The sequence below is a fragment of the Brachycentrus maculatus genome, unplaced genomic scaffold (genome assembly GCF_059751285.1).
Source record: "Brachycentrus maculatus isolate JH-2025_06_01 unplaced genomic scaffold, ASM5975128v1 h1tg000089l, whole genome shotgun sequence".
Taxonomy (NCBI): Eukaryota; Metazoa; Arthropoda; class Insecta; order Trichoptera; family Brachycentridae; genus Brachycentrus; species Brachycentrus maculatus.
This window is the reverse complement of record NW_028280843.1, coordinates 1,989,903-2,005,998: the sequence shown is the minus strand read 5'-3', so window position 1 is coordinate 2,005,998 and position 16,096 is coordinate 1,989,903. Positions and strand designations below refer to the sequence as shown.

The following is a 16,096-nucleotide window of genomic DNA, read 5'->3' as shown; positions in this document are numbered from 1 at the left end:
ATTTTATTAAGTGAAAGCTTGTAAAAATAAATCAAACGTCAATATGCTAACGACCAGTTTAAATGCAAATGTCTTAATCCGAAAATCACCATTACAATAAAAAAATATAATGGATTCACTTTTTACAGCGTGGTGAATGTTTTCGTAAACACTTCTTGTGTAAATATATTCCATTATCTGTTTATTGAGATGTTCCACCGTTTACTTTTCCTAGAGTTTGATACGGGTTTTGCGGTAGAATAATGGAGAGGATTTCTCAATTTAACGATTCAGCGGTTTACATGATTATTTCACGGTTTTTCCTTCTACTGGCTTCTTTTATATTCAAGATTAAAAAAAAAATTACTTACGTGATTTGATATCAATCGACAAATATTAAAACACCCTACTTACTTTACTTTGCGTATGGCTTTGGCTTCTTCTTCACTCATATGGGTTACGTCTTACGGGATTAGAGTCCTTGGTTCAGTTTTGTCAGCCAGTCCACCGCCTCCGGAGTCGCCTCATGGATATCCCGAAGGTCACCACCAAAACCTTTGAACCGGCAGTCCTTCACTATGTGTAATATGGTCTGCCCAGCTCCACACTTACAATCAGGGTTGTTCCTTTTCTTCCACCTCCAGAGTATAAGTTGCAGTAACCCTGCTCCGTTCTTACTCTGTTCTGCTGTACATATGCCCTTCGGAGCAGATCAAAACTTGTTACTCGAAATGTTGGGTCCACGATTAATTGTTTGTTTATTGCGATTTTTAAATTTAATTGATTGATTGTTTAAAACACCTCGATGGATTGCTATAAAATGATAGATAAAAAACAAACGGAACTTATTGATAAAAATGTAAATGTTCTTTTGCTCTAAATCTTAAATCTTCTGAAAGAGTTTACCGATGACAATATAATTTTGACACAACGTTGCATTCAAATACGCGTTTTTTTATGTGACAGTTAAAAACATATTTTTTTGTATAAACATTTATTTTGACCATAATAGAAGGACCATCAGATAAACTTTACTGTAGCATACGCAATACCAAACATTGCACATGGCGGAAAATGTTCTATTCTTTGGAAAGTATATAGGCTTCTTGAAAGCTGTTAAAATATTTTATGCCGAAAAACATTGTGAAATCAAATATATTAGAATGTATGCATTTCTAATTATTTATTTTCCATTTTAATAGACTGCGTCACAGAAATGCGTGGACAGGTATAACTAGTATTAAATAAAAGTCAAAATAAAATATAAGATAAAATGTTTAAAATTAAAAAAAGTTTTAATATAATATAACTTCAAGGTAAGATGATACATTTTTACACAGTGGTCCAAATATAGTATAAATTGTATTAATCACATTTTTATTCCTATTTGAGCCCTTCTTTTTATTTTCAGCAATGAATTTAATATTAATATTAACCTCATTTGAATGTTCTAAATGACTTTTAGATAGCACATACTCTAACACAAACAATTCTTTTCGCTTTTGATTAAATTGTAAGTTTAACCGACGTCGACGCGACGTCAGTAACGCAAAAGGTTAGGGGTTTGAAAATTGAATTATCTTAGCTTTTAAGGCGGTGTATAAAATATTTTCTTATGGTGTATTTCCAAATAATGCATTTACGGTTTTTTGCAGATGTTTACTTAATTAATAAAATGCAAACATACTTTTTATTTAATTAGTAAAATGATTTAAGGTAAAAGAAAAAGTTTTCAGGTAAACTAAGTCACTTTCGAGTGTTCAATTCAATTCATTTGAATTCAAATCAATTTAATTTAATTTATTCAAAAATTAACATATACATGACAAAACTACATTTATAAGCAGGTGTATATTATTTTAATAATATAAATTATAATGTAAGTAAAAAGACTCTTGTTGAAATTGTAGAAGAATTCCGATACGGAATACCCCCTCAGATACATGGAATAGATCATTATCCGCCATGATATTGTTCAGCATAGCGGTTGCTTTTCCTACAGGCATAACCATCGACAGGTTGGACCTGTATATAGGAATTTGAAACAATATTTCTCTCTCTATATCTATATCTTAGGTAACTCTCGGGAATAAACAGAACATTATAATTTCAGGATTATCTATCAAACCGCACAAAAACCGATAAAAATTCGTAATCAAATACAAATTCCTAGTCTCTTAACTATTGTAGTCAAACATACCCTGGAGAAACTGGGTCGTAAAGAGACAAGGTGTTCTGGTTATCTGGTTTGTGTGTACAGATTTCATAAACAAAAACTTCCGAAATTTAATTCTCGGGAATTTCACCGAACCAAGGGTATCTTACACGCTCAGTCGCGTGATATTTCATAATCTTGTATCAATATTATAATGGTTATACAATTCCATTATCTATAATCATTGCTTCACAAAAATAGGAATAGGGCAAATTTATACTTTGGTCAATTATTTTATTTTTAGAAAATGGTTATTACTCAAAAATTTAAGATTTTTTCAAAGATTTTATTTTTGGCATGTAAAATTATTTTTAACTTCTAAAGTACGTAAATAGTCTTTGTCACATTCGTGAAAAATATGTAAGATTTTTCATTTATAGCGTCCGATCAGAAGACTTAGTATTTTTATACAATTTGGCATTAATTTTTTTTACTATATTATATATAAAATTATATATATAAAATTAAATTAATTCTTATTTATACCTGTAAATTAAATATTTAAATCAAACACTGATATTTAGAGTCTCCAAAAAAATGTATTTTATTTTAAGGAAGACATAAAAAAATTGCGGCAAATGTTTCCCCTTATTATAGCATTTTCAAAGTAATTAGTTTTATGTCAATGTTTGATTTTAATTAAGTAAATATGAATTAAAATGTAGTTCTACGAATAAAACGCCAAATCTATTAATAAATTATTATGTGTTGGAAAATATTTCATATCAATAACTTAATTTTCTTCCTTGTTATAGAGTTGCATGAAAGTTCTTATTGCTGAATAATTCAAATAAGAAGTTTTTTTATTTTATTGAAACATTTATTTCTTAACAAATATGTATATATATATGTATATATATATATATATATATATATATATATATATATATATATATATATATATATATATATATATATATATATATATATATATATATATATATATATATATATATATATATATATATATATATATATATATATATATATATATATATATATATATATATATATATATATATATATATATATATATATATATATATATATATATATATATATATATATATATATATATATATATATATATATATATATATATATATATATATATATATGTATATATAAATATATATATATATATATATATATATATATATATATATATATATATATATATATATATATATATATATATATATATATATATGTATATATATATATATACATATATTTCATTAACAAATATATTTTTTTAAATTGCAGAGACCCCACAAAACCACCTTATGTGTCTTATCGGTAGAGTTCTTCTTACATTTTTTTTAAATAAAAAAAAATATTTTAACATAATATACAAAAAAAAAAGAAAAACAAAAATTAAAAACTATTTTACAATTTTTATTAGTATTATCTCTTGATCATTTGCCCATTCCTTTATTTCGCTTTGTTGGTCATGAAAACAGTAGAAAATTAATAAATATGATGACATGGATGCACTCTTTCTTCCCCAGGGAATCCTCGGTTCAGGGTTCGCCCTGAAGGTGCAGCAGCAGCAGAGACAGAAGCACATGATCCGGAGGAGACAGCCCGCCGCCACCCTCATCCAGTCCCTGTGGAGGTGCTATGCGGCGGACGAGCATTCTATGAGTGTCGCAACTTGGAAGATGCACCAAATACCTCTTCCCAGTCCACCTACTTCGTAAGTTTGTTTTCCCCAATAGGGTTTTGTCAGGTAGCCGGCGTTCAACAGCTGTTGAGAGCAAATACAATATTTAAAACCGAGAGACCTAAATTGATTAATTTTTTAATAACAACGAGTTTTTGTGATTTTTTGCAATTTTGGACGCCTCCGCTTCCGTTGTGTAAAAGTCAGCTCGCTACCGTACTGGAGGTCCCGGGTTCGATTCCCAGGGGGAAGGGGTCAAATAAATATAAGTGATTTTTCCTTCATATAAGTAACAATCAATCGTTAGCATCGATAAGATACAGTGCCCTATGCACCATTGGATGTGGATAAGGGTTAAAAGAAGAAGAAGAAGAAGAATGTTGTAATTTGAGTTATTAATATTTTCTTAAAAATCTTTGAATTTGTATACAGTAGTTCTTAATGGAAATTTCAGAACTATGTCAGATACGATAGTTAGTAAGGAGTGCGACGATGTTGTGATTTCTAAATACGAGCAAAAAAGATGATGAAATTTCAGACCATCCTTCATACTTTTATTATTCGAGTAAAATTTTCCATATATCTTTAACCTTTCGTCTAATTCGAGAAATCCTTCTAGTGAGTATTTTTTTGACAAATCATAACTCACGGTCGGGCGATATTTGAATGCCAAGATGCCGTGTCCAATTACGAGAAAGAGCCATCCAATTTCCGTACACGCCAGGCGATTCTCGGCCGTATTATCGCCGACAATATAACAATATCAACCCAATATGTCTCTCCGCATCCCCCGATCAATCAATACATGTCGGGGTTAAGGCTATTGTGGCGTATAATTTGCATATTATTACTTTTCCATACATTAGCTAGTTGCGGCATGGATTATTACCACTAGAGACCGATTGCATGCAAATGATAGCACGAGACTTGGCGGCTATGTGTTACGTGATATGTAAAATGTCATAATCGTATCGCGTAAAAATATAGGAAAACCGATTTTTCTCTTTTTTATTTTATTTTGCATTTCGCAATACATTATAATTACAGGTACATAATAAAAATACACACCCACACAAAAGCATGGCCTGTGTGTGGGTGTGCATTTTTTTTTAGTTATAATAAAACTGCACTGGTGAGAATACAATAGATATCAGAAACAAAATTAGATCAAAAGTGCTAATATAAACTGCAATTATTTTAAATTCTTTTGCATTATACAAACATGACATAAATTCAAATACAAAAAAAATGAATTAAACATAAATACAAAAAAAGATCCCACAAAGACATGGCCAGTGTGTGGGTAAACGATAAAATTTATGTCATAGTAAAGGACACTGGAAAGAAAACAATAGATATTATAAGAAGTAGAACTAGAATACAAGTGTTAATATAAAATACAAAACATACAAAATACTTGACTATCAGAAAACAAAAAAATAAATAAAAAAACTTAAAAAGATAGTAAAACGTAAAAAGTTAGCACGCATGTACAACATGAGTGATACGTCTACAAGAAAAAGGAGGTTAAATCGGTCACTTCAGTAAACAATCCAAGCAAAATTTTAAATCTAAACAAACTTAGTCAATTAAAATCAAACATATAGTCTTTGATTGATTTATATTGTTTGATAATACAACACTCCCCTTATCATTCATAGTTTTATTTGTGTTATCATCATTCATCGTTCATCAAAATCATATTTCTGTCATATTTTGTACTAAAACACCTCCCTTATCATTGTCCACTTTGTAAACTTGTAAACTTTGTAAACTTTGTAATCATGTCCACTTTGTAAAATCATCATCCATCGTTCACATTGTGTAATTATCATTAATCGTACATCTATGTTATATTTATAATATAGATATAATAATATAACAATAACACTCCCCTTATTATTCATTGTTTACTTTCTGTCATATTTTGTAATTCAATTAATTAAAAAAAATAATAATAAACATGTACGTGACAAACTTACATTTAAGTCACTACATATGTATATTATAGTAATATAACACTCCTTTATAAAATTAAAGAACTTTGTTTTAACCATTTTTTTATTATTAGTATACTTTGACCTACCGGTTTCGACAAGAACCTTGTCATCATGTTTTAATAAATAAGTGGTTAAAACAAAGTCTATAAAATGTGCCACAAAGTATCTGCAAAAAACATTCAACCAAATATATCACTCCCCTTACCATTCACCGTTCACATTGTGTAATCATCGTACGTCTTTCAATAAAGTCATATTTTTTTTGTAATAAAACACTCCCCATTATCATTCATCGTTTACATTGTGTCATATTTTGTAATATAACGCCCCCTTATCATTCACCGTTCACTTTAAAAAAAAATAACAATGAACTAACACGACTAACCGTTGAATGTGTCTAACGCCCCACTCAGCCGAGCGCCGCTGTCTTCCAGCTTCAAGCACAACGCGTCGTTCGTGTCCCGCCTGCCGACCATCAGGCGGCACAAGAGCACCTCGCTGCACTCGCCGGCGCCCCACGGCGGTAAGGGCTCCGGGGCCGCGCGGGGGCCCCGCCCCTTCCACGACATGAACGCCAGCGCCGAGAATCTGGGTATGTGACACTCAATTCTTCGAGATTCACGTCAGGGTGTTTTTCAGTTTATATCACACGAGTGGATGCTAAAGTTTTCATATAAAATTGATTTTTAAAAGGACAAGTATTGATACGAATAACCTATCTCGTATATAAGATATATTGGTATATATATATATATACATATTTTATTATTCTTCTCCCTTTTTACTACTTTTCACCCTTCAAGAATGTTCTAGTCAGTGTCGCGTAATATTTTATTTACACTTTTTTACATTTAAAAAATGAAAATGCAACATAATGGTGAAAATTTAAACGACGTTATTTGAACAAATCTCAAACGCTAGATTTACAACAAAAATAATTCCTGTGAAATGATTAATTTGAAAAAAAAAACTGAGTAACGCAAATTTTGTAAATATTTGATTCATTTTAAAACATAATAATGTGTTAAAGTGTTACATTTTTTTACCCTTTACAAATATCAATTGCGCCGATTCGCAGCCAAGTACCTATTTTTTTTATTCACAATAATTTTGTCAGCCTCCATAGTATACAGTGGTTAGCGCGTTTGGCTATCGTACTGGAGGTCTCGGGTTCGATTTTCGGAGGAGGGGGATAAATAAATATAAGTGATTTTTCACTCTTATATTTATTTAATATTATTATGAAGCACACGGCTAATCACCTTTCCTTCATATAAGTGATGATCAAGATAATACGTCAATACGATGCAGTACCATATGCACGATTGGGTACAGATTAGGGTTAGAAGAAGTACGTATAATTATTAATAAATTATGATTATTTCAATTATATGGATTTTTTGGAAAACGTTCGATTAAGAAAAGTGTTTATTGATATATATTTTAATTTGTTGAAATCATAATTTGTCGTGTTATTCACGGGCATGTACTAGGTATATATACCAAAATATCATAAGTAGTACAATACTTGTCCTATTTTATCGCTTTAGGCTTGTGTGGACATAAGTCATCGATTTTGAGTTATTTAACGATCACAATCTCAAATTACACGGTCTTTAAAAATATGATTCTCAAAAATGATTTTTAACAACTTAAGAGGAAAATAAAAATAGTTTTCAAATTAGTTAAGACATCATTGACTTGCTAAATCATTGGCGAGGTAAATTAATTCATCGTCATGATGCGATGGTATTCCATTTGAAGTGCATCATTAAAAATTAATAAATATGTAATTCATTGAACATAATTTATTATAAAGATGAATTCTATTCCGTTATAAGGAACATGAATATGATTATTATATATAGGAATGTATTTCTTTTGGAATACTGCTTTGCGATCAATATTAAGATACAAATTTGTTTGTCTTGAATAAATTTATAATGAGGTTGTATGAAAACATGCTTCGTAATAGAAACATGTTTTTATTGGGCTAGTGTAATATTATAACATAAAGAATAACTTCCTTATTAGCTATAATATTTAACATAAATTGATTTCATCTATGGTTATCCTTTGAAGTTATTTTCAGTTTTAAAAATAATTTACTTTTTCTTGACTTTCTTATTTGATAAAACTGCTTCTTCTTTTCCTCGACTATAAACATAATATAATTTATATATTATCATAGTTTCCGGTGCTTAACCACATGTTTTAATAACACCAATGGCAGAATACATACTGCTCCATCATCTTGTATTAATACATTGTCTTACAGCAATACACACACATGTAAAAGATCAACCAAATATGACTACTTACTGATTAGGTATATTACAGTATGTTGCAAAAAATTAATACCATTTTATAAAATAATAAGTGAGCGAATATTTCAGAGAATTCATCAAAAAAACGTTGATATATTCTTTCTATCCCAACTTTTGACAGTAATTGATTTTATAAAATAGGTAAAAATATAATGATAAGTACAATCACGAAAAAATTAAAGATGAAAATTCTCTTTTGGAAAAAAAAAATGTAATAAGTTGTTCTTTCATGTATTTTTATCTGATAAGTAGATAACTGTTGTACATGTAAGATACATTGGCATTTTTTAATGTATTTATATACACTCATTACAAAGAAAACAAAAAAAATCTTTGTTTTGGTTTCTACAATTATTTTAACAGAATATGTTACGAAATTTTAAATTATTCCTATTTAAATAAGTCTTTTTTCCGTTTTGCAGTATATTTAGTATTCAATAGTATAATATATTATATTTTACGATCAATACTAGACAGCTTGAGAATCTTTCATGTGAAATATTAAACATAATCAGTCCTTCATTTATAATTCAAAGCTAGTTCTGACACATTTAGTAGTCTAATGTAAACGTCGTTATAATATGTTTCAAATATTTCTTGATCAATGGGACATACGAGCATAATATTATTAGATTCAAATTATTGTTGGTATTTACGCCATCATCGCATGTCAGAGACATTGATCGCATTATTATTATTTATATCAGGTGTAAACATCCATAGTTTGTCGTATAACATATTCTTACTAAAGCAAATTTAAGATATATCGGTTTGAAATAAATACACTAATATTGCTTGTTTAAGCAAATGGGCACTTAGCTGAAAATATTTCGCATATTAAAAGTACGAAAATTATATTTTATAATTATTTATTTTTTAATCTTAATCGCTGTTTATGAAATTAACCTCACAATCTTTCGAATTCTTCGTAGGTACGTTTTTATTATTTAAAAATACTAGGTTTTATGTAATTATTATTTTTATGACCAAGCGAGATTGCAAAATTTTTTCTGCTTTTAATCATCAGTATAATATAATAAAAATATGTTTGATTTTTTTCTTAGTTGTACGATAATTCTTTATTGCGTAAGCACTGGCATGAACGCTCTCCCGACAACTGTACATATTTTTTTGAAATCTCTTCTAGCAAATTGAATAACGAGTTTCTGTACATCTTTGAGATTAGGATTTAAAGTAGGTTACTTTAGTTTTATTATGATACTCTAATGTTTTTAAATCACCATATTTTTAACAAAAAAAAGAAACATCGAAAAAAATTCTACTGGCATTTCGATGTTTGAAATTCAGTTTGAAATAGGAGGTAGCTGCACATGACTTTTTTAAACTTTACTTGAGAAAACACAGGGTGGTATACCTTATAGTATGAGGTAAAGGTTTGTATTAAAACTGAAACTTAAATATCAAAACGTATCAAATAATATTCGATTCGTGGTCCTTTACCAGATGTGGTGGTCTCTGAGTTTCAAGGTTCAAGCACACTCTATAACGACTTAGTTTCTACTTTTGATGACAAGCCATTTAGGCTAATGAAAATTGTATTCGATTGAAATATTGGAAATCTATAATATGTCTTTTTGGTTACTATTAAAAAAAACGTAGTTTTATGATAGGTTAAATTTCAATACTTAAATCAAAGAAAAATCAAGGTAAACGGTTTTTACGCTTCAGTCACAAGTTCTGAAAAGTATATATACATATATATGTATATGGAAGTATACTTATTTTACTTCTCTTTGTTTGGCCGGGTTCAAATCCCAGGGAAATAAAAATAAACATAAAACATGATTTTTAAGGTCGAGTTTATAAGATATCACCCTGAACAATAGTACCTGAAGCGTAGGATAAATCACATTGCCTTCATGAAAATATTGAATCCAGGGCTTTCAATTCAGTGTACAATGTTTCAATATTCGCATTTGAAAAGTGTGCGGAACGAAGGTTAAAAAGTGGCCCAACTGTGTTTTTTCAAGCGCTTTGAAACGCTTAAACAAACCTTCACGCAGTGCGATAATGGATGATCAACATTTCCAACGTTTTGTTACTCCCTAAACCAGTAGTGTATTTACTTTACTTTGGATTGATTTGATTGGCTTGTCGGCTTGCTTGGCACTCGCAGCCCTCGGAGGTGGCCGGCACCTGAACGCGAGCCACAGCGAGGACTCGGTGGCGGAAACGGCCCTGTGTAAGAAAAACTCGGACGGTAAGCGAACAAGATCTCACAAAGTTGTAGTGGCTTGTGTCCTGCAGGAGATATTTTTCATCCAATTCATTTATCCACACTAATATTTGTTAAATATTACCGTGGATTGGTCCCTGATCACCTTGCTTTCGTGTAAGTAACGATCATGATAACACTGCATCTCTACGATGCAGTGCCCTATGCACCATTGGATGCGGATAAGGGTTAGGAGAGATTCTTAAAAAAGTATTTGTATGGTAAATGAAAATATAAATATTAATTATGGTATAGTGTTTTCCAAAGATTTAATCAAAATTACACCTGAATATTTTTTTTCCAAAATTACGCTTGCCCGATATCTTATAAATATAATACAAATACAAAACAAGTTTTTAAGAGATGTATTATATAATCTGATTTCTTTTTACTTAATGAAAAACAATGAGTTTTTAAATTATACCATTACAAGAAGCTTTACACTAGGTTTTATTTTTTTTATCTATTTTGACCTGATCATTTTGACTTCTTTTATCTTTTTTTAATGTGAAAATATATCTCCTGTACGATAATATGAGTAAGACTTGATGTGTATCTTGCCTGCCCTGTATAAATCACGCACGCAGCTATTTTATATGCTTCAGATGATTTTTTTCTTGAAAAAGATCGTTCGTTAATTTATCATGATTTCAGCTAAAATATCGATTAGTTTCGATACACAACATACGTTTTTATTTTTATTTTTATAAATAAAGTTCAATAATTAAAATCAGCAATTGTTATTTATGCTCAAACATAATATTTTTAAGTTATATTTATTTATTTATGATGGTAAAATAAAATATTTTTTAAAGTTATTAATACAAGCAATTTTTGAGATATTTTTCATAACATAATAAGAATGAGAAGTAGCTACCTATAATCAAAAAAATCCCTGTTCAAACTTATTTGAATAGACTCGCTGAAATTTTATTTTGAATTTATTTTAAAATGCTTTGTCTAAATGAATCATTTTTATTAGATTCTCGCAATAAAAATAAGAAGATAAATCTGCATGTGTACTTTATAGTTCAATAAAAATCCGCTGTAAATGAGTGTTTAGATCAATAATACTTTGATAGATTTATTTATTTTGTTGTTGTCAGTATCTAGATTCTAGATTATATTGTGTATTCTGTACATTGTAGTCGTATTATGTGACAATTAGCGCTATGATTATTATGGCTGTTTACTGTAATGATCTATATATGTATGTATGTATTAATACTTAAAATGAATCATGTTTTCAATAGCAGCAGATCTGATGACTGTTATTATCAAAAAGTTTTTAATTAAATGAAATATACGTATTAACAACTCGTTCCAGGAATTATCCCAAAAATAAAACGAAAAAAAAAATTCACTATTCGGCAGTCACTTTGTGGTAAAATTTATAATTTTTTTTAGAGTTTTACCTAGTAAATACCACTATTTCTTTAAATCTTTCGTGACACGTGTTTTGTATGCATTCCGCATCATTTTAAACATCGTACAGTATTTCAGAAATAGTGGTATTATTTACTAAGTAAAATATTAATTAAAATAAACGATAGAATTTAAAGAAAAAAAAAGTGAAATATTGGTAGTGTGTTACATTTTACAAACATAAAAAAAATGATAACTCATTTATTTTTAGTTGTTTATTTGCAAACAACCTTGATTTTTTGTGGTTATTTCTGAAATAAACATATTTTAAAATGAAATATTTAATATAAAATCTCATTATTTGTGACTACCTAATTTTGACACATTATTAGTTTTTAAAAATGGATTTACCACATCCACAAACTTAAACATATTATGTTATACTGCATATTGTATTTTGTAAGTATAATAAATATGGTAAAACAGTATTCTTTTTATGTATTCACAAGAAGGAATAAAGAAAATTAAGGGTTAAAGTGATTACCGAATTAATGACCATTTTTTGCGTATCTTGTTATCGTATAGTTGAAAGATGGTTGACCCAAATGTTGTAAGGCTAGAAAATCCCCACATTCTTCGGTAGAGAAGATATATTGAGAAAAATAAACCCATCCGAAAAGAAATAAATCCTGTTTTTAAGGTTTTTTGCACAGCTTCCATCCGAATTACACTTTGTAAACAAGTGTTCAAAAAGGTAATTATTTATGAACTATACTTCAACTTGACGCAATATCGGATCAAAATTTTGTATTACTCGTACACGACGAAGCATTAAGTTCTTACATTAAAAACTGAGAAACATTTTTTTTCACAAATCAGGAAAACATAAAAATTAAATATTGTTATTTTATTTATACGGACACATAAGTTCCATTTCAAATACAATTTTAGACATATATTTAATCTAAAATTGAACTCTCCCGCGTTATGTTATTCTATTGAGTGTGATTTGCCTGACGAAATGTATCAGAATTAATGGATGGTTTTGCAATATTTTGCCAGATTGTCCACACCGGATAATGAATAATCAAATGGTTCCACCACGGACCGCCATTGTGTTTACCCGGTGTGGTGTACTTGGGTGAAATTGATTATCTAATTTGGTTTCGATTAATCTCTGTACCATATTATCTACGAAATATATTGTATAAAGCGACACGGTTCATTCCCAACATTTTCAGTATGTCCGAATCTTTATTGACTAAAACTGGGTTGTACCTCGCTTTGGAGCCATGTACTAGATAAATGTCAAGTTTTTATTTATTTATTTATTGATTATATAGCTCAAAAAGTTTATTAATGTGAGATTATGGTATCTGGATATTGACGGAACTAACGACCTATCATTGGCTTATATTTAGTCCATAATTGATAACCGTCTTGCTTTTTTTCAAAAAGCTGTATTTTTGCTTCAAGTGACAAAACACATAAATTTTTAGGGTTCATAGGTGACTTCAAGGATTATATTTAAAGATTGGTAATTAATAGAAGGAACCTCATTTACGGATATGAAAATCTTTCCGAATTATTTCAAATGCTAGAAAACCTTTGAGTTTTACCAATTGACATTTATTTTTAGAATTTAACTTCGATAAAAATATTGTGAGGATCCAAATGTAAGAAGCGCTGGATGCAACCCCGCGTAAGAGGTATTATTATTTCGATCTTAATAGCAAAGATGTATTTTTCTCATATTTATTGAGACATTATAAACATTAATAAAACTAACCATCTTGACGCAGCTCATGGTTTAATGAAAAGATGTAGACTAATATTTATACTTGAATATTAATCAGTTTTTGTACGAAATTCAAAACAATATTCGTATAAAATGCTATCATTACTATTCCTCCAATAAGACAAAGAGATTCATTGATACAAATATATCCATTTGGCATACTTCCAAGGCAGAATGCTTTTTTATAAATAATTTTTCACACTGCGTCAGTGAAAATTGTGATTTCACTATAAGTATCGCTGTGCATAAATATCAAGCATTAAAATATACGAGTAATTAGACAAATGACACTCATATATCATGCTTATAACTCTCGTAGAACAAAACTTATATCATGATACTCAGTAAATAAGTGAAATTATAATATAACCATTGCGAAAAAAATATGTTAATGATCCCGGTATGTATATATAAAAACCGATCTCGAAGAAACTTATAAAGGACGTAGGTATAATGATAGATACCTACTAATATTTTTTTTTGTTGAAATACGAATATCACTTAATATACATGAATATTTTTACCAAATAAAACGTTATTCTTCAATTGAAAATTTATATTCAGACAAATAAATAAAAATAATTTAATAGTTACATGATTATATCAAATATTTGTATTGTACGCTGCATCGTGTATACATAATATATCGGCTCATAGGATCGCATTCTTTTGATATTCCTCGGTCTATACATTTGATTTTTTTTACTAGAAATCTCTTTAAAGATTTAAATAGAGTAGTTGTATCTTTCTTCTTTATTATTTAAAACAAATATTTACTTCAAATGTATTAAATATGCATTGCTTTGTTAATAGTAATTCTTAAAGTCCTGAAGGATTTCTTCAGTTTAAAAGAAAACTAGGACGTGTTCTAAATATATACTTTAGATAGAAGAGAAATTAATTTTTCAAAATATTAATTACTCACATGATTATTTTATAAATGTTTAATTACATGTAAAAATATTTTTTTATTGTTATTATCCATTTAAAAAAATCGTTACACTGACATGTTCAATACATTATTTAGAATATTCTAGTATGGTACATTTCCGATTACTTCCATAATGAAATGATTTTCCTAATAGATTTGTAGATAAAACGAAGTGGTATGCATTAAATCTTAGTTATCAGTCCTTTTTATTTACGTGCGTAAGTACAATGTAGGAAAAAATTTAATTTGGTTAATAATAAAAATTACTACGCATATTTTATACACCGTAAGTATTCTGTGTAAGATTTAATTAATAATTTATTTTATGAGTACAAATATTAATTTAATAAAAAGGCCACATGATTTAATTCCATGTCACATCTTTATGGGTCAGCAAAGTTAATGTATACAAAATGTATTTAGGTTTTTGAAGATGTTTTCATTCATGAAAATTTCACTTTTCAAATCTCAAGTTGGTTCACTTACTTTTTGCAATTCTGAAATGTTTGTATTTTCTGCCAATACCAGGTTCGTAAATCACATACTATTTCAATTATTTATTTTAGAAAAGCACACCGCACTCGTTGTGGAAAGAATAAATAGAAATATTATGCATTAGGCATTCTCGTCAAATGTTTGTACATCAAATCAATACAATTCCTTCATCAAAACTACTTTTACTCAAACTGATGCATACAAAATAGTTAAACATGACTCTGATCTGTGCAGTAGAAACAAACCATATAATTAAGGATATTAATTGTAAACAGAGTGAAAATCAATTTGGTGAATGGAAGATAACTCTTTATTCACGGAAATAGACATTTTCCCTTTTCGGAAGCTTTATAATAACTCATACTTCTAATAAATCTTAAATCGTATAATAATTTTTCTTTGGGGGCTAAAACATCATATTATAATTAATAAATACAATATTTCTTAAACTATTACCTATTTTCTTATAAATGGCATATTGATACAATTTATTAAAAATGCACAAGAATTAAACTAGCATGAAAAACATTTCATTGACAAATTGCAGTTTACAACCCATCATTTTAATATATTTTTTCTTTATATTGTGAATTTGATTGACTTACAATATTTAAAATAAATGTTTTTAATAGTAGCAAGTATGTAAATGACAATTGATTCTCGGTTTGTAAAAAGCGTACACAAATATGGTAGTTTGTATTTTTTCTAGAGGCAAGTGCGTCCTGAAACATCAAACACAAATAATAAAACCAAAAATAATATAAATGTAAGAAAAAGAAGTTCGGTTTATTCTTTGATTTTTTCTGCGCCAGAAATTTTAAAGGAGGGGAAAAAACTCAATTTTAATTGTAACTTTTATATAAGCAATAGAAATTCACAATCATAAAAATTCAGAATTGTTTTTGTTTCTACAAAAATTGAGTTGTTGCTATTTTGCATACATCAGTTCTGCCAGTAAAATTTTCTTCCGTATCTGACTTAAAACAAATGCTATTTTTACTCTAGTACGTTAAGTCCTAGTGCCATGTGATATGTACTGTGTACCGTGTACCATGGATAATGTAACGTGTACTTTGTATTGTGT

General features: G+C 28.7%; 1 protein-coding gene across 9 annotated transcripts in view; it reads left to right on the top strand.

The window, feature by feature from the left end:
- The window catches only part of LOC148310710 (potassium voltage-gated channel subfamily KQT member 1-like), a 261,723-nt gene that overhangs the window by 195,965 nt on the left and 49,662 nt on the right, over nucleotides 1-16,096 (top strand). For 7 of the 9 annotated variants that reach the window (XR_015837366.1, XM_088257926.1, XM_088257929.1 and 4 more), the window contains 2 exons: nucleotides 3,706-3,893; nucleotides 6,274-6,452. Coding sequence is in view for 8 of the 9 variants with exons in the window: in XM_088257926.1 (XP_088114052.1) it covers nucleotides 3,706-3,893; nucleotides 6,274-6,452 (367 nt within the window). In the remaining variant the exon portion in view is untranslated. The remainder of the gene's footprint in view (nucleotides 1-3,705; nucleotides 3,894-6,273; nucleotides 6,453-16,096) is intronic. The other 2 variants (XM_088257927.1, XM_088257932.1) reach the window with 1 other exon arrangement.